Consider the following 26,495-nt stretch of genomic DNA (forward strand, 5'->3'; position numbering starts at 1 on the left):
GGTTAAACATTGGAACAGGCTGCCCAGGGAAGTGGTTGAGTCCCCATCCCTGGAAGTATTTAAAAGTCGTGTAGATGTGGCGCTTAGGGACATGGTTTAGTGGGCATGGTGGTGTTGGGTTGACGGTTGGACTTGATGATCTTAGAGGTCTTTTCCAACCTTAATGATTCTATGATTCTATGATTCTACTTCAGGAAAGCTGGCACACCACAAAACCCATAATTTTACATTTTAAAAATGTTATTTTTTTGTGAGAGTCTGCCGGAAGAGGTTAATATAGAGAATTATGAGATTAATAATTAAATAAATAATATTAATCCTTGCTGTCACATATGTATTTAGGGTTTGCAGTGGAAATACATTTTCAGGAGGAATATAGGGGCAGATGTAGTTTTGCTGATTTATTTGGAGAGTAGCAGAATTGTCCATGTATGATGCTTCTCTACTGCAAACAGTATATGAGTATGTTGCTTTCTAAATGTCTTCTTTATTATATAGCAAGACTTGATATTGTTTCTGTTTCTGCAAATATGTTTTGTTCCAATGCTTATACATACTTCACTCAAAAACATAAGCTATGGTAGAACTGTGTGAAATCACAGATTCCCTTTTGCAAGAATAGCGATGAAGATTTAATTAAAAAAGAAACTATTAGCTATCCTTTTACTCATTGCCTTCTAGTTAGAGTATTATCCATGGTGCAGGTGACCCATACATCCTCTGATTCAGGGCAAAGATTTGAACTACGATCACCTCTTCTGTGAACAAGTACTTTATTTGGTACTGTTTCTCTGCCTCTCTGTCCAACTAAAAAGGGAGGACAGAGAGAGTGGAAAAATGCGAGAGGCTGAGAGCACCTGAGCCTTACAGCAAGCTGATGAAGACCAGTCTCTCAGAGGTAGATGATATGGGATCAAATCCTCTCAAGAAGAGGAGAAAATTAAACCTAGGATGAAACCTATGGTTCTCATATTTAAGAACAAGAGGTAAGTTCCTTCTTGGGCCATTTTGGTCATAACTGAGTCATCTCTGCCCATGTGGATGATACTTGCCTATAGAATGGGTTCTTGTCCTATGTGGAAGCAAGAAAAATTAATCACCATTAGAACTATTACTATAAAATGATTGGACCTTGCAACCACCAAAATAAAATGGTGAAAAGCCACTCCCTGAATGATGTAAGAACATGTTGCAAAAAATCATTCTTTCTTTGCCTGAAGTTAGGTAGCTGAACCCATATTTAGGTACCTAAGTAGCAGAAATTTTCACAGTTGATGAAGCAGCATGTGCAGGTGATTTTGACTAAGTGAAAATGAATTGAACGTTTTAACTTAGATATCTGGATGGAATGTTATTATTTTCCATGTTAACAATGACTTCCTAAGAAACTAAACTTAGGTGACTTTAAGCATTTTTTATTTTATTTTTCATTTTTAGTGGACTAGTAAGTAGAATTAATTTCTTATAAATTTCTTACATTAAAAAGGAAATTTCTTGTTTTGTAATCATGATATAAATTTAAAATAGTCTTGTCTTGGGGTTAAATAGTGGGCATTTACAACTACGTATAAAGATGTGTAGAATGTTGTGGAGATGTATCTCATTTTGAAAAGAAGGAATTAACAAAGGCACTTGTGTGTATCCTGAAAATATTTCTTCCATTCTCCACTCCATCTGGATGCTAAGCTGGTTGGCATAACATTGGCTAATTCACATCTGGGAGAGATGTAAATAACAGGAAGAAGAAATGAAATGGATAGTGTTTCCATCAGACCGTAGTAGAGTATGTTCTCTTCTATACCAGTCCAAACTAGGCGATCATAGCAACACTTATGACTCAGGTCACATGCATATAGTTTTACAAACTAAAAGCTGTAAAAGAAACTATTTTGAAAGTGATATTCAGTGTTTTGATTAGTGTTGCAAGACCATGCTGAATAATTGGATGGCAGAGGCCCTGAAATGCAACAAAAATCCTCTCTCTACTAACATATGGAAAAGAAGAAAACTGAGTAAATTTGCAGAGGAAACTTTAAAATCTGTTTGCCCAGGTTATTGGGCCACAAATTTATAGGTTCATTGCTCTGGGGACATAGTATTTCCATATCCAATTTGTAGCCCAGGCAATTTCAGATAGGAAAGAAGTGATCTGTGAAACAGACTTAACATTAAAAAGTGTGAAAACAACTTACATTAAGTAAATATATGTTAGAAAACCTTTTTAGTTTTAGCTGGCTGCTCATTATATTGGTTAATTTTTTTGTATAATGCTTTAAAGATTACATATGAACAGAATGCAACTTTACTCAAAAATAGTTAAAAGTAAATCTTGGAACAAAGTTTGATATATAAAATGTAGTTTCTAGTGTATGGAAATCTTTGGGGAGTTATAATGGATAATAAATTGAAATACATTTAAGCTAGAGTATCTCTAAAATCTACTGTTTAGGTATCTTTTTCTACTTGCAACACTGAACTTTTTATAGCATTTCTTTTCTACCCATATTTACAGTGAGGTCTAAATGGCAGTGTTTTTGTAAAAGAAAAGAATCGCTAGTATAAAATAGAACAGAAGAATACAAGTCCTCCTGAAAACAGAAACTTATTTTTTCTTCTCTCTCTCTCTCGGTAAATGGGCTTATTAGATTTCATTCTTTAAGTTTTCTTTGCTGTCTGGGAAGTTCTATAAATTGGATGGACTTCCTGACCTCGCTGACATAAATGGAAAAGAATTGTTTTCACTTAAATGTGACTGGATTTTGCCATTTAGCTTTAAGTTTGAAATGTGAGAGACTTGGCAGTATAGCTTCATTTGGCTTTTCCTCTTTTAGGTTCACACTGTAGTTCCATCCTATGTGCATAAAAGAACAGAACCAAATATAAACAGACCTCTTCCCAGAAAGAATTATGAGAAAAATAAAATTTGACTTTTGAAAAGAAAAATAATATTTAATTTCATTGTCATTGCAGTATCTCTTGGAAGATTGAGGCACTTAACTAATGTGCTGAACCAAGTCATAGTCCTGTAGTTCTTAGTTGTGAGCAGTGAAGAACCTGCTACTGCTGGCAAAGAGTTGTTTCATCCCCTCACGTTTACTGAGTATATTTTCAGGTCTAGACATTAGAATGCACTGCAAAATGGCTAAAATGTATATAACGTTTTCTAAGTGACACTTTTTCATGGAAGATGTTGCACAACAAAAGGGGTTTGTATGCTGAATAGTGGCCCATGCAGTTTCAGATAGGAAAGAAGTGATCTGTGAAACACTTAAATTTCAGCATACCATTGAAAAATGTGAAAAGTATATAACAACATTTACTTACTGGTCATTGATAATTCTGGTACATTATTTTTTAATAATTTGATATATTTAAGGTTCAGAAGCTGGAAAGACTTCTGTAGTAGAATACTAAAGCTAAAATATGTGGTGCAAAGCAACAGAAGTTGATTCTCAACAGTTTGAGAAAAATCTGTGGAAGTGCAATGGGAAGCTAAAAGCAAATTTACTGGGGTTGCCTGTTTCTTCTTCTTTTCTCTAGTGAAAGTTAAAGCTAAAAAGGATAACTCTGAGTCACACTGATGACAGGATGTTCTTGCTAGCAGAGACTTATATTTTGTGAAACTCTAATCTTCTTTTCCCTTTCCTCTTGCTTTCCCTGGCATTCCTTCTTTTCCATATATCCTCTTCCTTCCAATCTGCTGGGATTGTTCTTATTTATTTGCTTGACAGTTAATGGAAACAGATTTAGGACAGCTGTCTTAAAATTACCATATGAACAGAGATATTAAACATCAGCCTGTGAGTTTTTCTGTCTTAAATATTATTGCTGTTTTTTTCTGGTAGGTAGAGGTTCTCTGTGAACTGTGACAATTTTAGTAATAACTTCATCTCATCAAGAACAGACAAATTTTGTCGCTCTCAGAACACAATTACAATTTTTGGAAATCCATTGGGTTCTATCACGTTTCACCTTTTGAAGCTGGTGATACTCCTGCCCAGGAAATATGCAGGAGTTCAGTAAAAAGAATTAAATATGCATAATCAAGACTACTACATACTGACACCTGTTTTAAAAGCACTATCTGATATCAGTGCATAGTTATATGTCAGCTTTATAATTGAATGAAAGATAAAAAAGACTGGAGATACATTTTCATTTGAGATAGTTAAACTAGTGCCAATCATAACTCTATTGTGACTTATACATGCTAGGTATAACTTCAGTCACTTTAAAATGTTCTGTAAGAACTGCTGAAAAAGACTGTTTAAAATGTTATTGTAGTGCAAAGAAAAAAAAGGTTATAAATGTCCTGATAATATTAAAAATCTTGTGTTTAAGAAAAGTAAAGAAATACTAATAACAGTGATTCATATTGTAACTTGATCCTGAATTGTAACCATAAATTCCAAAATTAGCAAAGGATCCTATCTTGTGCTTTAAATTTCTCTGGAAACACATTAAATCATTTATCTTTCCATTAATAGAACACAATGTTTTATTTTTCAGTTCCCCCTGCAATTACTCTGCTACAGAAATCCTTTAATGCCACTGCAGATCGAGGAGAGGCAATAACTTTGTTCTGCAGAGCCACTGGATCACCTCCACCCGAAATCAGTTGGTATAGGTAAGTTCAGTTGAGGTCTGCACATCAGAGCACATTTTTTTAATGTGTCACAATTTTCTATCACAGTTCATTAAGTTGTGCAACCTTAATTTCTTTAATGAATTTTAAGAGCATTTGCTGTCCATTTCTGTTCTAACTTCTAAAGCTAGATTCATCATTAATAAGTGAATGAACTCACACAAATTCAATTGCACTCAGGTTACCAGCAAGTGAGATAAATGTAAAAAGTAACTAAAATACTGTATTGGCATGATTTCTTCATATTTGAGGGGAAACAAATAAAGCTGAAGCAATGAGTCCATATCTTAAAAACAATGCAAGCAAAAATGTCACAACAACTTTTGCACAGGAATGCATCAGGTAAAAACATATGCAGTTATGCAATAAATATCCAATATAGATCAGCAATACTGATAAAAAAGATAACATTTTCCACATCTGTAAAAATAGATTCTAACCCTAACTCTCCATTTCAATGAGATTCAGAAGGAGGTATGGCTTTAGACACCCCTAGGACATGGGAATGTGTTGTGCCTTTCGCCGGAACAGAGGGAAGACACAGTCACTCAATATGAGTGATCAGCATACTTCGTTTATTGGAATGCAATCATCAGACTTTATAGGGTTACTTCTTACATATTTTTTCAAGTGTATTTTCTGTAATTTTTAAAATTTAATATGTTTTGAAAATGGAACTGCTTTTAAAGTTCATGTGTGGTTTTTGATTATATCAATGCAATGTATGTAGTATAGCCATGTTGTTTGGAAACACTTACCTTAAAACATTTGTAAAAATTTAAATAGCCATACATTGTATATTCTTTCAATTTTAACAAAGACATGCATCACTCCTGGGATATAAAGTATCTCAGAGTCCTCATACCAGTGCACATCTCTATTTTAGACCTGAATAATTTGCATCTACATATATTATTTCAGATTAATTAAAAGGTCACTGCATTTTCAAAATGGACATAGAAGGCATTTCCATCAATTCTTAATGTCCTTTGGAATCTTTGAACAATGTTAGATTCATTTTAAATGTTACCTTCCTGTGGCTGACACCTTTATCTTAACATGCCATAAGTCAATTGTGGATTTAAATTTTTCTCATGTGCAATTTGAATCTCAGGAGATGTAAATAAATAGCATGCAACGTTAATCCTTAATGTGGCTTAGAATTCAAAATTTAGTGAAGAGGAGGAAAAAGAAAAACAAAATATGCAGAACCCAAATTAAAGAACTGATACTGAATTCAAACTAAGGTTGAATATTCTGATTATTTAATGTCTTTGAAGTAATTTTTTACAATGTATGTCTTATCTGGCAAAACCCTTAGGAGTTGTCTGAAATCTGGTATCCTAAATGGCCTTGTTGTGAGAGAACCAACATTAATGTTTTATATTGTTAAGAAAGAATGCATAAATTTCCACAGTTTGTGGATATCTCTGTTTACATTTGTGGGGGTTTTTCAATATTTTATAAATATTACAGTATGTACACAGGCTAAGTGTCTTGGAGAGACACTTATCTCTGTCTACTGATCAGAGCTTACTGAAAGATTTTCCTTTGGTTTGCCAGCCCCTGAGGCAACTGACTTTTTTAAACCATTCGTTAAATATCTTTTTAAAGATTTTACAAAAGCTTAACAGGCTTGTGTAGTGGATACTGGATCTTAAATGAGGAAGCTTCTGTTCTGTTCCTATTTCAGGAACTATCTCATAGTGAGGAATATTGGCTTATGTGCCTCCCTTCCCTGTTGTGTTTTTTTGTTGGTTTTTTTTTTTCCCCTTTCATTGTCTTTTTATTTTGTTTTATTAGGCTATAAATTCTAGACGGTAGAAAATATTCTTGCTTTTTTTATTTGCTGACAGTGAGAGGTTGTAAAGTGGTAGGTGGAAAAGGCCTCTGGTCTCTGTGACAGAATATCATTGACATGCAAACAGGGAAAAAAAGATGGGAGGAGCTAAATTATTTTTTTTTCTGGAGGAAGCAAACTTGATTCTAAATTGTATTCCAGTACTAAATTTCTGCATCAAATTTCTGAAATCTCTCCTGAGCTGTTCAGGTCCCTTTTCACTCACATATTGGTAGCCAGTTAAAAGGATTCAGAATCTGCTGATATATTCTCCTTGTCCTTGGACTTCTCTCTCAGATATGTAAAGATAAAGACTTTTGTTTTCTAGAATATTTCAGATTATTTTTCTTTAGAAATTAGACTGAGCATAGGAAAACTAGATCAACATACTCCTTCTTGATTTTGAGAAAAATCTAGAAAGCATTGTTAGTGATAGGAAGGTCTATCAAAACTGATTTATCTAATATTAATATTAATATTATTAATATGCATGTCATCCATTGAGAACCTAATTGAATCCATTTATGAGAATTAATGACCAAGGTGTCATATTCCCAATTTCATCCTGTTTAGCGTATTTTTTGATGTTGAATGTAAGTTGATATTAGCCTCAGTTTTATGTAAGTGTTTCTTTTTTAATAAACAAGTGAAATTACATCGTGAATTTGATTAAGTGTTAATGCTGATTTTGGAAGGATTATAACCTTTGGTTACAGCAAGTTACAGGAATCATGTGTTCAGTTTTATTCCCAACTGTACCATTTATCTATGTGAGTTCAGTCATTTTATTTAATTTGCCTCAGGTTAACCATTTGTAAAATGGGCATGTGTAATAAAGTGACTTAATGGAAGTCTGTTTTCTGAATACATAACTATGCTAAGGAAAAAAGTCCAGAGAGATGCCAACTACTATAACAGAGACTAATGTTTCCTTGTAAAACATTCAAAAGTATACTGAGCATTCTGGAGAGCTGAGGAAAAGCTCTGATAAAAAGGGTGGGAATGATTTCTACTCCATTCTGCTGTAGGATTTTTGTTATATTGTATAGAAAGTACATCCGTACCTGTTGAGATGGTTCATCAAGATTAAGGACCTGTTTTATACACAGTTCAGTGTTCTTGTGTCTTTGTTGCCTTTTAAAATGTGCTCTGACACCAGTTATTCTCTCATTCGTGCTACTGAAGTTTCTTTAGCAAGGCCTGCATAATTTGGATCTATCGTTGCGTAGTCTTACCTTCCTTACAATCCACTGATATTTTAGTCAATTAAAAAATAAATTCTCTTGATTCTCTTTTCTCTTGTTTCCTTTTCAGTTTCCAGTGAACTGATTTAGCAGGTCAACTTCAGCCAGGGCATAAAAAATGGCTGTATTTTTAAAATCAAATGACAGTACTACTGAGGTGGCTTATATATCCCTCTGCGTTGACTGTAAGCAAGATGCTGGACGAGACAGTAGTTTCAAGCTTTAAACTCTTTAAGACAGTATCTAATGTGATAAAGCTTTAACTATTTACATCAACCCTTTTCATTTCCAGGTGCTGACAATGTTTAAGATTTTGTCAAATTAAAATGGAGGCATCTGAACTAATGTGTTCAGAAGCACTTTCTCAAAAAAATGCTTTAGTTCACTTACAAATTTGTCAGTTTGAAATAGCTAGTCAAGAAGAAAGGTCAGCAAGGTTTAGTTGGTGCTCTATTTAATATGCATATATACTTTGTTGATATTTCATGGACCGAAAGAATCTAATTCTTTCACCACTTAACTGATATCTCTATTGAAGCTGATATTACATTAGTGTAAAGGATTACCTTCAGAGAAGCAATACACTAATAGAATTAAATTAGCCAGGACTGAAAGATAAAGATCCAAATGTACAGGTCATGAACTGGAAATCTTTACTCATGTGAATAGTCCTACTGAAAACACGATTATTGTTTACGTCTGTAAGAGATAATCTACACTAGTAAAGTTTAGATGGATCAATCCCCTTATCTTTACTGACAGGACTTAAAATTATCTGACAAAAGAAATAATCCGCTTTTAATGTGTTACTCATGTTTTCCTGTTCTCCAATATCAGCATCAATCTGAATCTCTCCTGTTCGCTCGAGGGTCCAGGGAAATGCTCATAATCTCATTTCTGCTTAGAAATTGTCATAGATATAGGTGATGTTTGTGATAGTGGGCATTTGGGAAACTACTTCTGACCTTGAATGTAGACTTTTGTCTCCTAACAGAAATGGCTAGCTTTTTTTGTTAAACCACCTATGTGGAAAATTAGACCTTTTCTGTTCTGCAAAACAATTTCTATGATTTGCTTTGGAAAGGAGATGAACGAGTATCACAATAACGTCTTGAAGCGGACAGCTAAGTGGACTAGTTATTTATAAAAATGTTACTAAAATGCAAGCTATATAGATGCCAGGGGAATCCTGTTAACGGATATTAATGTTCCCAAGAAAGAAGCAGTATTCGTGCTTTTAGGGAAAATATTATTTTAGAAAATATGAAATATATGTAGTTATCAGCATTATGTGAGCAGAAATAAGTGAAAATCATTGTTGCTCAAATCTTGAAATAAAACTAGATGTCCTAAACTAGGCATATTGAATAGAATAGAATAGAATATTTCTGTTATGGCTATTGGTTTCATTTTACAAATAGTTTGTTTTCGAGAAGCTGGCATTGTCAGCAGGATTATCAATGCTTATGAAAATCAAGCAATTTTTATGTAGGTGCTTATGAGAAGGGACTGTTGATGATTCAACAGACATAAGATCAAAAGAAGCCTACAGCAAACAAGGCAGAGTGAGAAGAAATTTAAAAAGTTAGAATTACATTCTTGAAAATGAAGCTATTTTGATAACTGTGTGTGTGCCAAGGTGCTCAAATGGACCGGTCAAGCCTCGATCAGCCCTCAGAATTGTTCACAGGTTTTATTATTTCTGTACCATCTGGTCAGAACTCATTCTAACATCTGGAGACATGCCTGCTTACTAAGTTGTGGCTAGCCAACAACAACTGAGAGGAAATAATTTGGAAGGGTTCCTTATGTGCCAATAGGCCCTGAAGTAATTTAGAATATTTTTTAATGAGTTGGTACATTGTTACTAATGTGAACTGCAACAGTTACACTTTGAAAACACGCTTTTAAATGTTTCTCACATACAATATGTATTTGTGTAACTGATTTCCTTCTATCCTTCCTTGAGTGTAAACTGTATGTTAGAGTTCTATTCACAAGCATTTTTCTAACATTGTCAATATCGAACATTTAAGAATAAAGATATTATAGTATTTTTAATACATATATATTTTATAACCTGACAATAAAATTGTGAAGCTGGGGTCTTGAACATCAAAATGCAGTTCAGAATGCTTTGTTTGTGTCTAGAGTGTGCACATTCTTATGAAAAAACACTGTGATCCTGCAGAACAATTTTTGTCATGCTAAAATCAACTCCCTTCTATACATACTGCAAATTTATATCATGTGAGTTAATGCATTTTTGAGGCTAGCATAATCTCTTCCCTCAAAGATTATTTTCAACATATTGATGCTTCCATAGCACATTGTTTCAGATTTTGGAACCTACTGGTTGATTTATACATCATTTTTATTTTTTTTAGAAATGGAAAACTTATTGAAGAAAATGAAAAATATATGGTGAGAGGAAGCAATACAGAACTAACAATAAGAGATATAAAAAATACTGATGCGGGTCCTTATATCTGTAATGCTAAAAACAAAGCAGGAAATGATAAAAAACAGACATTCCTTCAAGTTTTTGGTAAGTACTGCATAGCATATTCCATCTTTTTTAAATGTAAACAGTAGGGAACTGAGGTTATAATTCACAATTTTCAATGGAACAGTATTCCTGCAAGGTGTCTACTGATGCAGCAAACCACTTTCTGTATAATTTTACAGCTTTTTCCTCCCTGTTGGCTACTTTAACCTTTACACCTGACTTTAATTTTGAAAAGGCTATCTTTGGCATTTGCTTTTCTACTATTCAGATGGAGTACAATGGAGTGTTAAATTGTTAATTCACTGGTTTTCCTTTACAAGTTAGCTTCTTGCAAGAAAACCAAGAGGAGAAAGAAGGGAAAATTATTTGGACTTCTAAGCAGTGCCTTTTTTTTATAAGACACCATGCAGAGGTGTTCCTGATTTTTTAATTTGTTTTTCTTTCTTGATTTTTATTTTTTTTAAGTGCATGATTGCAGATGTAGTCACAAAAATATTGTCTGATCTAAGTTTCAAAGGATAAAAGTAATAACATGAAAACTTATTTCTCTTTCTATGCTCTACCACCCAATCTGTGTTCATGATTCTCTCCTTTACATAGAGCTGATAATTTCTTTGAAGTTTAGTATAGCTATAAACTAGTGAGAGTAGGCATCTATGAGAATGTAGAAAACCTCCCTCAGAATCATTGTGCAGGATCAAGGCTGTAGCTTACTTATGAAAAGCCTACAAAAAAGTAATGTGTTGGGGTTTTTTACATTGTAAAAATGCTTGTAGTAGAGAGAAAGACCATTTATATTTGAACAGCTAAAGCACATACTTAGGACCATGGGAAATTAAATTTTAAGTCCCAGTTAAAACTAATAGTAATTTATACAAAGTGAAACAGTTCTAAGAGGAGAGGCTGATCTGGTAACTTGCACTGGAAGTGCTAAACAGCTGGGTTGGATAATGCTGTCATTTGGGATCTGGGGGCCTGAGGCTGAAGCCATGGTGTCAGGTGAACAGGTTAGCCGTGTCTGTGTGCCTTCCACTGTCTTTCCTGTTTGGGAAACTATTCATAGCCCTCCATGCTGTGCTGTCTACAGTGCTCCATACTCCAGATGGGTTGCCTAAGCATTGGGTTACTTTGTTGTTCTGAGGTGCTTGAAAGTTATTCTCAATTACTTTTCAAAGGAAAGAAGATGAAATACAATTTTAAAATTCATCCCAGCCTCAAGATGTAGAGCATCTTGAAGATTTTTGTGGAGAAACCAAAACATTTTATTCAACTGTATTTCCAAAGTTGAAAATAAATAAATAAATTTGAAGGAATAGAAGGGACTTGCTCGTTTTGATATGAGTTTAGGGAAGTTTCAGGCAGAAATAATTTTGCATGTTATTTGAGTAACTTTAAGTATGGATGAAATTTGCATAGTTTTTGCCTGAGGCAAGGTAACTTTTTAATGCAAGGAATAGGGAAAGGGAGACACCAGACTAAGAGTAAGCATCTCCTGTATACATTCTTCCATCTTTTAACAACCACTATTCTGGGGACCCCCCGGAAAGCTAAATCCAAATGATTTAATGGATACCATGAGTTTGTTTAATCCATTTTGAACCTACACATCCTTTTTGTTTCCACGACATCCTAAACTCCTAAATTCCTTAAATGATTTATTTCTGGCATGAAAAATTATTTCTTATGCTTAAGTTTGGAGCCTACTCATTTCTTTGGCTCATAATTCTCATTTTAAGAAAGTGAAGAATAATTCTGTATGTTCTTTACATCAAATGTAGTTTTCTATCTCACTAGATCATTTATTTTCTAAGCTGCGAGTTTCCAGTCTATTTCGTATCTACTACTGTGGGAACCATTATGAATCTCTGAACCACGCATTCCTGTACTTCTCTGGTTATAATCCCCTGCTTGTGAAACGGCAAGGCAAGAATGGCACACGGGATTCATGCCGTGGGGGGAACCTGGCTGTTCAGCAGCACAGTGCTGCTTCTGCTTTGATCCTGGTGCCTTCTCGTAATGTCTGTTTGCCTCTCTGGCTCTCCCTGCGTACCGAACTGGTGTTTCCACAGAACTGTCTGCAGTGTCTCCCAAGTCTCTTTCCTGAGTGGTTATAGCTAATTTAGAGCACATCATTGAATATGTATATTTAGAGTTATTTTTCCTGTGTGCTTTACTACTGGATATATTTAAATTAGATTATAATAATCTGTGTACTGTTAGTTTGACCTTAGGGAATAGTATCATAAATTAAGCCTCTTACCTTATTTGTAATCTCTAAAGCCAGTGTGATTTTAGTCTAATATTGCCTTTACGAAGTTCACCTCTACTTTCAGTCTGAAAACATGGAGCAGGGCTGTTGTATTTTCTCCTACAAAGAACTTTACTTTTTCTTTTGTCTCTTTCACACAGGTTAAACTCCCAGATATACAGATATACAGCCATCAACTTCTTATACTTTTTTTCCCCTTAAATGTATTCAAAAAACTGCAGTCTGAAAATGGCAAGGCAGGTGGCTGTGTATTACAGCTAAATAGTACACAAACAGCCAGTTTGTGTTAAAATGACCTATTAAATTGCATTATTCTTTCCCTCTCCATTAGCTTGCCTGTCACCTACCTGCTATCTTTAATTTTAATTTACAGTGCAAACTCCTTGGGGCAATGATTATTGTTTCTACTGCAACAGGGCTCAGGCAGGGTTGAAACTTGTAATAGTAATGTAACCATAATGCAGTAAAGATAACAGTAACATTATAGCATTCAGCATTTAAAATTTCTAGTTCTCTGGACTTTTGAATGGACATGCCCATCTTAGTGCCATCTAACACCTGCATATGTTTAGTTTCCACGTGTGACCTAGATTTTTTTGTTCAACATTTTTTTTGTTTCCAGTATCAGTGTTAAAAAAGCTATTTTGTCCTCATATCAAATTCTTACTCTGACAGTTTTTCTGGAACACTAACACATGTATAGAAACCTATATGCACACACCCTGCTCTCCCCAGTTCTTCATCTTTATTAGTGCTTTTTATCTGTTCTACCGAATAAGACTTAGAAGAGTAAAGAAAGCACTGTTGCCCTCAGAGGATTTCTTACTGATCATGATTTGGTAATCTCTGTCTGTCATCTTGTTATCTGCTATAGTTCTCTCTGTATCATTATCTGTTACTACCTAAAAGATCTCATCCATATTAATGCTTAGGATGTGTGCTAAGATTTTTGATACAAATTCATTTATGTTTAGTCCTTCTGAATGTCTTGAAACCATAGGTGTTCTTCCTTGATTTTTTAAAAAATATTTTTAGTATTTGTCCCTGCTTGGTAGCTAACTTTTTATATCTTTCACCCATACTATGCAGTTTCATTGTTTTCTTTTATTTGTTTTGTGACTTAATTAGCCATATATATATGTGTGTGTGTTTGTTTAGATACAGGTGAATAAGCATTTTGAATTATGAAATACCACAATTTTACAGCTGTGGGCACCCCAACAAAATTTCCAAAATAATATAATAATAAGTAATTGATTTAAGAGCAGTCATGGAAATTCAATCCCTTAAAACATTCCTACATCGTCTTACTTTCTAAGACCTAAACATGTATTTCTTCATCATTACTTCTCCAAAGCGATGGCAGTGGTGTTCTTTTACCTTATAATAAAAAATCTGATCGGGCTAAATGAAACAAAATTAGCTTTAATTAAATACATATTCATGCTTTATAAGAATAGTACTTATATTCTGAGGACAGTTTTTATATCTTCATTTTGTTTGTTCTTTAGTTGCTCATTTCCACTCCTTAATCACTCAAATGTTTGGTTCTGCTGTTCCACGATGCATAAACAATTGAGGTTTTCAACAAGTTTTCTCTCTTCTGTAGATATGTCATAGAAAGAGACATTTCTATGTCTAGAAATTTCTACTTCTAGAAAGAGAAAAAGTATTTTTTCTTTAATCAGAATTGGTAAAAAAATGGGAAGGAGTTCTAGCATATGTTAATTTGAAGTTCTCTAGGGTATAGGTGTTTTACCTACATAATCAATGAGAGTGTAGTCTGAGCTTATCAAAAATATTTCATTGGCATTTCAGTAGTTTCTGACAATTGATTTCATGAAAGTCAAATGAGGGAAAAGACCCTTTATAATTATTGTATAGTTTAAGCACATACCATTTTTAGTTTCTAGATGTCTTTTTATATATAATCTGAATCTTGTATAGCAAGAAGGTTTTTGCAAATGTGTTCAATGTAACTTTTATTGATTATTGAGAAAAGTATATGCTATTATTCATTTTTTATCTGTCATCAGGCAGATGAGAGGAAATGTAATGGACCTCTCCTGTCTTATCCCTCTTAGATGTGTTCCAAATGTTAAAATTCAAGACATTTAGGTTAATCTAAGCCCTCAAAAGCCATGTGTCTTGGAACCAAAGAGACTGCAGTGAGTCTGATTGGGGTGAGAAGTTCGCTAAATTTTTTCCTTTATTTTCAGGCTTAATGACTGCATGCCTTTTACATTTGTAGTGCCTGGAGCACACCTAGTTAATTGGCCTTTGAGCTTAATAAGTAGAATAATATGTTTTCATTTGTTTTTTGTTTTTTGTTTTTTTTCCCATAAGATACTATTCAATACATATATTGAAGCTCTTTCTTTAAATTCACTGTTATATCTAGAAAGGGAATCCCATGGACCTGTGTATGGAACTATCTGTGCCTGCTCATCCCAGGTATTATGAAGTATACCAACTGCAGCTTCACAAAGTGCAATTCATCAATTAAAGATGGAGTGTGAAAAGTTCATACATTTTTCTGTATTCCTTCTTCCTCCCTCTTACCTCCTTGCCTGTTTGGAACACCTCTAATTTTTAAAATAAAAATGATGCAATCTGTAAAGGCAGTGATGCCAGTTCTCTCAGAAGACAGGTCTTAAATCCCTTGGAATGTGAAGTAGGAATACCGTTTTAACATGTACAAAGACTCAGGTTTGTCATATACTAAATCAAGTCAACACTTCATACTGGTGTGTGTGTGAATCCTTATTATGTCAGGTATCAAGTTTCAGGAATCTGTTTCTTAGATATTTCTTTGTTGGACTCTAGCTTTTTTACTAAATTCAAATTGTACCAGCAGTTTCCAGAAGGATGGGGTTGCAGTTTTTCTACCCGATACAAGTGTGGCTGTGCAGGAAGATAGCACAAGAGTATGATTCCTCATGTGTTATATTCATCAAGAGATCCTATCAGGCAGCGATACAGACATATAGTAAGCCTCTCGCCAGTAAATCCATGCTTGTATTAATAACAAGCTCTTTAAAGAAGTTCTTTTCATGAGATATAATCAGGACTATCTCAAGCTTTATATATGTGCTGCTTCCCAAGTCTGATGAACCTCTTCTGTCAAAGATAAGAGTAGAACTCTGTGAATTCAATAAGTTGTGTACCTTTTTCAAGAAATCAGTTGTAAGCAACCAATAATAAATCTAGAACCTCAGATTGCTATCCAAGTTCTTCTTAAGCTTTTTGGGGAGGCTGTAAGGTACACAGCAGTGAGCTTAAATTTTCTGTTAAAAAGGTATTGCCTTTGTCCGAGACAAATCCAGAAGAGACCAAGGAAGGAATCTGAAAGAAACTTGTTTATTGAGGAAGTGTTAGGCAACTTAACATCAACCTTCTCTGCTCAGAGAGAAAACTTTCCAACCAGTAAATGTTATTTCTTTATTTGGCAGTATCACTCTGTTAATATTTAAAAAATGCATGTCTAGTAATAAGCATTCCTTTTCCTTCCAAATAAAATAAAGTTAATGAAGCTTAAGCATAACTCCTTTCTATATTAAAGCCTTCTTTCATTTCAGTCAGGTGATTCAGTTTACAATTTTTTAAGTACCTTATAACACAAATATTTCAATATTTTTGACTGAAGAAACCAGCAAAGACCTGGAGGCTTCCTGGATTGACATTCCAAGACCCTGTATTTTCATTTGTTTCATATTTGCTAGAGTACAGCAAGCAAATACTAATTCAATTTGAGAATGACCTTGTCAATTTAAAAAGAACAGTTAAGGAATTGGGAGGGGGGGGAACAAACCCTGTTTCAGTATTTCTATGAATACTACTAGTCTTGGCATTCTCAAATAAATATTTATATTTACATGTACACAAAAGTATTCTAATATTTTCCAATGTCCAAAATGTCATAAAAAGTAGTCAAACAGTATAAAAACTTCTAGTCAATAGCAAGTTATGACTTGTGACCTACGAAAATGAAGCAATTAAATAATATCCCCCATTTGAGCTCTCTTCTTCTTCCTCATAATAACTGTCAGCTAGATATATTTGATGATTAATCAGTGCTTATTCCTTTAAATGTCAGCTGCTCATGTCTAAAATGTCAAGCTAAAACTTTTTGTCTTGTGATCCATTTGAAGAAAGCCTTAAAGAAAAGTAGAATATAAGTCTAAGATTAAAAATTAAAGAGTATTAGTTATATGTTTTAGAACATGCATTATCTTGAGATCATATTGTCTGTCATGTCCAGATGGGGAAATCCTGTTGTTCTGATGGAAATAATGTAATTCCAAATTTTGCAAATTTCTGACGTAAAATAATATGTATGATGCTTTTTTTTATTAATGATATATCTGCCATAGCTCTTTCCTTGTTTCTGGGGATGATATTATATCAAAGGAAAGAAAGGAAAGAACAGATTATATTGTAGCCAGGAGACATGGCTATAGAAATAGAGTACCTGAATTACCCAAGATAGAATATTTCATAGGCATTTGGATGATCCTGAAAGTGAGAGTAATAACTGAAGTTATTTTGAAGTTTAACTTGGTTATCTTTTATCTCAAATTCTTTTTTTGTAGTTCTTTCAAATGACATCCCTTGTTGTACTATTGAGGAGTTTCAGCTTTTCTTAGCCAAATTGATGTCCTGCCGTAATACTTTTGCTTACTACCTTCTACTGCATCCAATAAAGCAGGATCCAGTTGACATTTCAAGAGCCCCAGCTCATGCAGGGTATTTTCTTTCTGCACACAATGTCACTCACCGTAGATTGTATCTTAATGAAGCAGGATATTAGTGCAGTGCTTTGTTAGGTAAAATATGAGCTGTTTTTCATCTCTATGCAGTAAACACACAATAGATTATTTGTAATAGTCAAGGGTGAACAGACAGTAGACAAGCAACAGAAGGAGTATGGAGATAAGAAATGAGAAATGAGACCAAGAATGGTGTGGTGGAAATGCATAAAAGAGAGGTAGGTGTTGTGTCTGGATATAGCAAGTTTGAACCTGGTTTTATTTTTTTTTTTTTTAGTACTGCTGAATGCAGCATCTGTGAGAAAATGGTCATAAATGAAATAGTGGTCATAAAATGAAAAAGGAGACTAGACATAAGGAAAACATTCTTCACCATGAGACAGTCAGGCACTGCAACAGGCTGGTGAGAAAGGGTGCAGTCACTGTTCTTGGCATTTTTCAAGATAGTGCTCAACACATCCCTGAGCAATCCGGTCTGAACAGAGTCTGTTGACCCTGTGTTGGTGAGGAGGTTTGTCAAGATGACCTGCTGGAGTCTTTTCCAACCTGAATGATTCTCTTTCCCCTTTTTGATCCGCTAACATAAGCCAATATTACTTTTCTACGTAGCATATACTTTTGTAAGTCCGTTAGAAAATAGGTTACCTCTCTGTTTATTTTCTGCTTCATAGAATATACTATAGTAGGGCTTCCTCAAAAGCAAAACTCAGAAAAACTACACAGAAAATATATTATTTTCAACAAATGTCCTTAATGTTTACAAAGTCAATGTTAAGAGCTGCAAAAATTAAATTTACTCATGTAACCTTAATTCACTGGTTTTGGGTGTAACATACTGAATCATATTCTTATTACATGATTACATGCTAGGTTTTCCAGTGGGATGAGTGTCTCATTCAATGTGTAAAGTGGATAGGTTCAGACAAACTTATTAATGGTTATATATGAGTGAGTATATTGGGCCAAAACATTTTTTATGAAGATGTTTGAATGCCGTGAAAGAGAGTAACATTCTATGCATAGTTCTATAACAGAGTTCTTGTATGATATTGTACAGATAAGTCCTCTAAATAAAAGTGTTAATGTGTAACCAGAAATTGTATTGCACATATAAATAACCTGACAGGGTACAGTATAGACTGAAAGCTGGAGCTGCTGTATACTTGTGGCTATAAAGTGGAATGATTTGAAGAATACAAACAATATCTGGAATTTTTAAATTGTATTTTACCACCTATTTGCTCAGTAAGTAAGGATGAATAGCTTTGTATCAGAGGACTCTTCAGTTCTTAACAGTGTTAATACCAGTACAATATTTTTGTTTTGAGGAGATTTTGTTAAATTCAGTAATTTGTGTAAGGTAGATATTTCTAAAGATCAAAGTCCAACAATAATTAATGCATTAAAAAGATACTCCACAGTCTCCTGGGCAGCTTGTTCTGGTGTTTAGTCACCCTCTCAGTAAAAAAGGTTTTTCCTCTTCTTAAATGGAATTTCCTGTGTTTCAATTTGTGTCCATTGCCTCTTGTCCTGTCACTGGGCACCATTGAGAAGATTCTGGCTCTGTCTGTACTCACCTCTATCAGGTATTTATACATATGGCAGGATCCCCCAGAGCCTTCTCTACTCAAGGGCACATTGCTGGCTCATGGTAAACTTCTTGTTCACCAGGACCCCCTGGGTTTTCTCTGCAGAGCTGCTTTCCAGCCAGTTGGCCCCAAGCCTGCACTGGTGCATGGAGATACTCCTGCCCAGGTGGAGGAGGATGATGGAAATTTTGGATCTTTGCTTCATTCCTGAAGTGCCAGAGAGCAGCGAGGGCTAGCTGGTCCCTACAGGACAGAAATCCAGGAGCAAAGCACATGAACACAGCAACCAGGGCAGCGGCCTTATCAGTCAGGACCCATCCAACACTACCCCAGAGATGGAGCAGGAAGCCCTGGGGGTGTCAGCCGTGCTGAGCCAGGAGTCCAGGTCATCAGACATACAGAAATGGTTGTTGTGCAATTTGAAGTCAGAAAAGTTGATTGCTCTTATAGACAGTAATGTTAAACCTTTAGTTATTCCTAACAAACACAAATGTGCTTAAAAAACAAAAAAATGGTTTAAAAGATAGATTTTGACATGACATTCTTTGTGCAGGATGAGTAATGTAATTTGTATTTTTAACAGTACAGCCTCAAATAATACAACTTAAAAATGAAACCACGTTTGAGAATGGGAAAGCCACCCTCATCTGTGAAGCAGAAGGAGAACCTATCCCAGAGATTACTTGGAAAAGGGCCATTGATGGAATAACTTTCTCTGAAGGTGACAAGGTAAATCAGCCTTTAATGTCTAAAATATCTAAATATGTATTGTCTAGCTAATCTTCTTTTCATAAGCAGAAAATTAATTTAGAGATAGATTAATTCTAGATTCCTCTGGAATTGGAAGGAATTGCTACTTTTCAAGGTAATAAGAGAGAGACATGGAGATTCTAAATTTTAAATTAAAAGAAAAAAGCAATTAAAGTGCTGAAAGGTAATTCACTTCATCAGGCCTAAATTTTCATACATAATCCCTACTAAGGGTTTCAATTTCGTCTTGATCATAATGGCTGCCTGTAGCCCTTCTTGACTATATTTGAACTCTGTCCAGTATTTCTCAAAATGCAGTAGAGCTTATAGAAATCTGAAATAAAAAATTCTGAATACCTTGGAGTTCTTTATTTCCCGCTTCTGATGGTTTTTTTTTCCTATTTTTCTCTTTTCTTATAGTTTTTCTCACACAGAGCAAGTGGTCTATAACTACAAGTTGAGCTCATTTTCCCATTTTGTTTTCCCATTTTCATGTTTTATTACAAAAGTAAGTTGAGTAGAGAAAGATTACAGTATGACAATGAAGAAAGTCAGTTACTGTGGGAACAAGAGCTGTAATTAGATGGAATGGTGAAAGCAAAAGGGAACGGTGTAATGTTATTCCTAACCATATTCCTAACAGCTTGTAGAACAAGCTGTTTCTACAGAGCTCTTTTTCTTTTTCCTTTTTTAAAAATAATTTTCTTTTAGTATTTGAACAAGTATTTTCTTCTTAATTTTCTTACATAAATTACAGAATTTCTCTGTGCTGGTCAAAGTATGAGATACCATCTTTCTGGCTGGCTGATTCAGATTTTTTACTCCAGATAATCAAATAGTAAAATAGACAGTCTTCTTGCAGATGTTTGCATATTCATAGCTCTTGCTTAAAAAAACAGTTGACAAACCTATGCAGCAGTCATGCCAATGAGGGAATTAGATACATAATAAGTCACTCAGTTTATAGGGAATTGCTATATATTAAGGAATTATGTACTTCCATTATTTGTGTTCTGAAGGAGAATGTCTGGTCTGGTCTGGTCTACTCTCTGACTTGACCTTTCCTGGAATTGAGGCAGTTTATGTGAGGCTATGTCTACCATTTTCCTGCTCTGTGATTTCCATTTTGGAGCAACATAACAGTATTTATATCATATTTCTTCTAAAAGTTTTTCATTAAAACAAAACAGTTTGTCTCCTGCTTAAATACTTCAAGTCAAAGGTCACCTTTCTGACCCACAAAGACTAGCTTGGTTCAAAGGTTACAAATGTAGTCTTTCACTTATGTTTGGAATGTTCCTAAAATAACTTTCTTATATTTGAAATTGAAAATGAAAGCAAATTGCAGAAGCAAGCTAAAAAATATTGGTGCAGTTGAAACCTGAAATGTATCCAGTGCTTATATAGGACAGTATTACAATCTTAATTCAAACTGCAGATTGTTGAACTATCTAGACGTGTTACTGTAGCATTTTTTGAACTGTGGTTCAACTGAATGATACCCACAACCAAACTAAAACCTATATTCAGTTTCTACCAGTGTGCTGACATCCTGTGTGTGGAAGATAAAAAGAATGAGAATAAATGCAGTTATATGGTTTCCTTTTGTTCTTGCCAGTGACAGAACTCTGTGTGTATTGCTCATGGGAGATTTTTTGCTGAATGTTGAATAAATGTTCTGAAATACTGTCTATGTCCTTGAGCTCTAAAATATGCTGCTGCATTTGCCCTGTGGTCCTCCAGCACTAGGGTGCCAAAGCCTTGGCTTGTGCTTTCCTACCAAATTAGGTGAATAGGGAACAAAACTGGCAGTGATTAAATTATTGAATAATTGTTGAATAATACAGCGATGTTTTGCACACAGAAGGAGAAAAGGTGAATTGAAGAAAATGGGGGTGTGTGTGTTGTAACATAGTCTTAAATTGAAATTATTACTTATATGTGATAACTTTTGAAGTAATGTTCAATCACCAGACATACTTGCATAAATATAAAAATTGTCATCTACATTCAGACAATTCATCTTTTGAATTTTTTACCAGTTTTAAAATATTTTTTTGTATAGACTGCACTTTATCCAACATTTTGGTGAATTAAGAATATCTTTAGGGGATGATTTTTTTTCATGGAAGATGGAAGAACTACTCTAACTGTAATATTAACATGCTGATGATTAAAAAACATGGAAAGTGTTGTTCTTATTTTTTAATTATACTTTTATTACTTTTAGTATGCAGCTCCTCAATCATGTTATTGTTCTTTTGCTAAAATGCAAGCATACCTTGTATGGATAAGGAAGAAGGCTGAACGTGAGATCATTCTTAGGCTGCATGGATTCAAAATGTTTTCTTTCAAATGATAGATAGATCTTTTAACCAGGACATAGGCTTTTCTGAGTTTTGAAATTATGATGTCCAAAAGAATGGAAAATATGCACCAAAGTCAGAGATCAAAGAAATAACCCTACTAGGCTTAAGGAAGATAATGTTAATGAGTAAGAAGTCCATAATTATCTCTTAGGAAAATATAGCTTTGATAAAAGATTTTCAATACATCAGAAGTGTGTATTTAAAAGTTGCAGCCAAATGAGTTCAAACCAGAAGCAAAGAAGCCTTTTCGTCTCTCCTTTTATCACTTAGCCTTTGGAACAATCTACCACACTGTGTGCGGTCCCTCTTTCATGGAGAATTTGAAATAAAGGGGTCTTTCCCCTTCCTCTGACCTCTCTTGAAAGTTTAAATGGAAAGTTTTCCAGGAGGTCACATGAGATGACCTCTGTAATCCTTTTATGGCTTTATAACTCATACATACATGAGAGTGAGTAAGCCTGAGTAAATGAATTATTATGTGTGGCAGAAGGTGTTTGGCTCACCCTTAAAGAATTGGAAATGGAAATGGAGCTTTAGTCCAAGACAGAGCTTCATCTGCTGTTGCAGTGTCAAGCCAAAACTCTCTGCTTGGTCCATGTACTCTGCCTCTGTGCTTCTAGTCCCCGACTCCCCAGCATTGCACGTCCTTTCACTAACGTGCCAACCTGGCCATGACCCTTTCAGCTGTGATTCAAAATGTCACGTTCCTACAGACCTCTGTGCATCCAGCAGGCCTGGCCCTTTTCCCAGTAAAAAGAGGAGGCAGGGGAAGAGTTGCTTTTTGTAGAACAGAAGGAAGGATAGTGATTGGATTTGATTTGCTGTAATCACTTACAAAATGGATTTTGGACATGCACACACATATCTACACACATCCCTGAAGGGGAGCATATCCTGATTCTCTGATACAAAAATGTCATTGATTCCTGTGCATGCTGCAGAAGTGTGAAGGCAGAGTTTCATGCTCTACTTTCCTAGTATCTGATTCTAGCAGAAATATGAAAGCTGAGCAATGTTGTTTGTAATTACCATTTCAAGCTCTGTTTTGGAATACAAATGACAATAACAGATGGGGCTTGATATGAGATAGTAGCTCCACTGTATGCATGTGTCCAAAGAGGCAATCTTTACCCTGAAGAATTTATGATCTAAACATGTAAAATGAATGAAAGAAGTCAGTGCAGAGAGGTCACAGTCCAGTATCTGATACTCAGTTTTCATAATGGCTCATGTGTGGGGTAACTGGTTAACAAAAGAACAAAAGAATGAGAATTTGCAACTTGGGTGTTCGATTTAAGATATATGAAATGATACTGTATTTTATATTGTCATGGTTTAACCTCAGCCAGCAACTAAGCACCATACAGCCGCTCGCTCACTCCCCCCCGGTGGGATGGGGGAGAGAATCAGAAGGGTAAAAGTGAGAAAACTCGTGGGTTGAGATAAAGACAGTTTAATAGGTAAAGCAAAAGCCGCGCACGCAAGCAAAGCAAAACAAGGAATTCATTCACTACTTCCCATGGGCAGGCAGGTGTTCAGCCATCTCCAGGAAAGCAGGGCTCCATCACGCGTAACAGTTGCTTGGGAAGACAAACGCCATCACTCCGAATGTCCCCCCCTTCCTTCTTCTTCCCCCAGCTTTATACACTGAGCATGATGTCACATGGTATGGAATATCCCTTTGGCCAGTTTGGGTCAGCTGTCCTGGCTGTGCCCCCTCCCAGCTTCTTGTGCACCTCCAGCCTTCTCAGTCGGTAGAGCATGGGAAGCTGGAAAGTCCTTGACTAGTGTAAGCATTACCTAGCAACAACTAAAACATGGGTGTGTTATCAACATTGTTCTCACCCTAAATCCGAAACACAGCACTGTACCAGCTACTAGGAAGGAAATTAACTCTATCTCTGCCGAAACCAGGACATATATATATTTGATACAGATTCACCAAATGTCTTTTGAATAGCTTACACTATTCTTCTTGTATCCACAAGTAAAAAAAAATCTCTGGTTTTTAACTTTATAATGAAGACTACAGAGATAGCTTGAGTTCCACATCCTTCCATCTACCTACCATTGCAATAATAATCTGTGTACCCCCGTGAAATTTCCTATGACATTGTTTCTAAATATTGCAGAGCTCAGACCAATAATTAAATTATTTTCCAAGTTTGAATTCACTTTATACTGGCATGCAAATCATAACTATTTGGAGCTTCATAGTTTTCATGATCAGGCAATAGGCAAAGGTAAAGGATTTGGGGTTTGTTTTGTCTTTTTCTTTGAAAGGTCAACTCTGCTTTTCCCCCAAGCCTCTTAACTCCACTTCAGCTATTACAAATGTTAATAAAAAGAATCTGAAAAATTTTTGACTCCCTGTATATGCTATTGTCACTGCACAAAAAGAAGCAGTATTACAGTGTCAGCGAATTTTGTTGCCTTTCTTTTGAGATAGTAATGAGAGCTCTGTTACATTCTTGCTCATCAAGGATCAGCTCTTTATTTGAAATGAATCACCCAAAAAGAGGAAACATAGATGTATCTAGGGTATTTTAATTGTTTCCAGGAGATTTCTTTCTTTTTCTCAGCTGTACAAACCCTAGTCTTTGTAAATTAATCTCAGGAACTTTTCTCCTTTGAATAGTTGGAAAAATGTAAGGGGCAAGTCTCCTTGCCTTATTGAAGAAAACTGTTATAAACTTTTTCACCTGAATGTTGTGTGAACAGCTTCTACTTACAATGTCATAGAATATTTTTGGTGTTATAATATTAGCACAGGCCTGCAGGCCAGAGCAGTTTATGTAGCCAGCTGCAATTGTGTTTGATTATGCAATTGAGACACTCTGCAAACAATTCAATCAGGCATCAAAGATTTTTTTATTTTGTTTTGTCCTGGTTTCAGCAGGGATAGAGTTAATTTCCTTCCTAGTAGCTGGTACAGTGCTGGGCTTTGGATTTAGGGTGAGAACAATGTTGATAACACACTGATGTTTTCAGTTGTTGCTAGGTAGTGTTTATACTAGCCAAGGACTTTCCAACTTCCCATGCTCTACCAACTGAGAAGGCTGGAGGAACACAAGAAGCTGGGAGGGGGCACAGCCAGGGCAGCTGACCCAAACTGGCCAATGGGATATTCCATACCATGTGACATTCCATACCATGTGACATCATGCTCAGTATATAAAGCTGGGGGAAGAAGAAGGAAGGGGGGAATGTTTGGAGTGGTGCTGTTTGTCTTCCCAAGTCACTGTTACGCGTGAGGGAGCCCTGCTTTCCTGGAGATGGCTGAACATCTGCCTGCCCATGGGAAGTAGTGAATTAATTCCTTTGTTTTGCTTTGCTTGCGTGCGTGACTGTTGCTCTACCTATTAAACTGTTTTTATCTCAACCCACGAGTTTTCTCACTTTTACCCTTCACTGGGGGGGGGGGGGGGGGGTGAGCGAGCGGCTGCGTGGTGCTCAGTTGCCAACTGGGGTTAAACCACGACATGTTTTTAACCCTAAAATGAATCATGGTGGGCTTCACACGTTAAGGCTATGAAATAGAAGGGTAAGAATATTGTCACTGGAAGGAGAAGGTAAATAAATGGACTTGAGAGTGAGTAGAAAGCAAGAGGGTGGCCTTAAATGTTAGGTAATTAGTGCTGTTGAGAATATACAGATTTGTACCCCGTGATATATGCAAAACATGGAGCATATATGAGCACTGAATAGTATGCTCTCAACAGTCACCTGATCCACAGAAATCTGTGAATGTTTTGGGGCTCCTTCATCTTCTCTATGGCATGTTCAGCTACACTAACATGGAGCTGGGACAAACTCTTCAGTTAGCTAGAAGGAGCCAAAAGTAGAGTGTACAGTTTTGGGAGGTGACAGTATTTTAGTAGGAATTTGGATTTTAGTAGGAATAGGATTTTGGAGGGGTATGATTGTATGCAGTTAGAAATAAAGAGCAGCTTTCCTGGGTGAGCTGAGGAAGCATTACAGTAGGAAAGCTGCAAGCCAATGTGTATATTTCAAAGTCCTTAAGCAACCAAATCACTCATCTGAGTTCCATACAGTCCTTTAGGTAACAATATCTGCAGTGATGTGTAAATGAAGCCAAAACTGAAGCCAGAAATTATTTTGATGTACCATAGCCTCGTCTTCCCCAGTGAAGGCTTTGTTGGTGGTTATATTGACAACTCAATACTAAATCTCAGCCACATGGCCAGAGGGCCCTTCAGATTTGTTCCTCTTTTAGGAGAGAAATAAATGCTCTGTTACCCAGAGTAGACCCAAATGGCTTTACATAGACACATTCATATATGTATTCATGTTGTGTGGATGACTGTATTAGTATTACACTAGCTCGGAATTCTCTCACTTCTGCAAATTTGTCCTTTCAGTAAAACTTTAAGGTCACTTTCCACTGGGACAGAATTAAGTAAGCACAGTCAAAGTTGTTGATTCTTTAAAGATGACAAAAAGCCAAGAAAATGTATAATTTAATACCTCTTCTGTATTAAAAGCTTAAA

The 26,495-nt window shown here is 35.4% G+C and overlaps 1 protein-coding gene across 1 annotated transcript in view; it reads left to right on the forward strand.

Moving 5' to 3' along the window:
• The window catches only part of NCAM2 (neural cell adhesion molecule 2), a 156,073-nt gene that overhangs the window by 12,937 nt on the left and 116,641 nt on the right, over nt 1-26,495 (forward strand). Inside the window, exons 6-8 of the mRNA XM_009327895.1 lie at nt 4,510-4,627; nt 10,117-10,277; nt 19,449-19,594. Of these exons, the coding sequence (XP_009326170.1) occupies nt 4,510-4,627; nt 10,117-10,277; nt 19,449-19,594 (425 nt within the window). The remainder of the gene's footprint in view (nt 1-4,509; nt 4,628-10,116; nt 10,278-19,448; nt 19,595-26,495) is intronic.

Source organism: Pygoscelis adeliae, unplaced genomic scaffold (genome assembly GCF_000699105.1).
Source record: "Pygoscelis adeliae isolate BGI_AS28 unplaced genomic scaffold, ASM69910v1 Scaffold14, whole genome shotgun sequence".
Lineage (NCBI taxonomy): Eukaryota > Metazoa > Chordata > Aves > Sphenisciformes > Spheniscidae > Pygoscelis > Pygoscelis adeliae.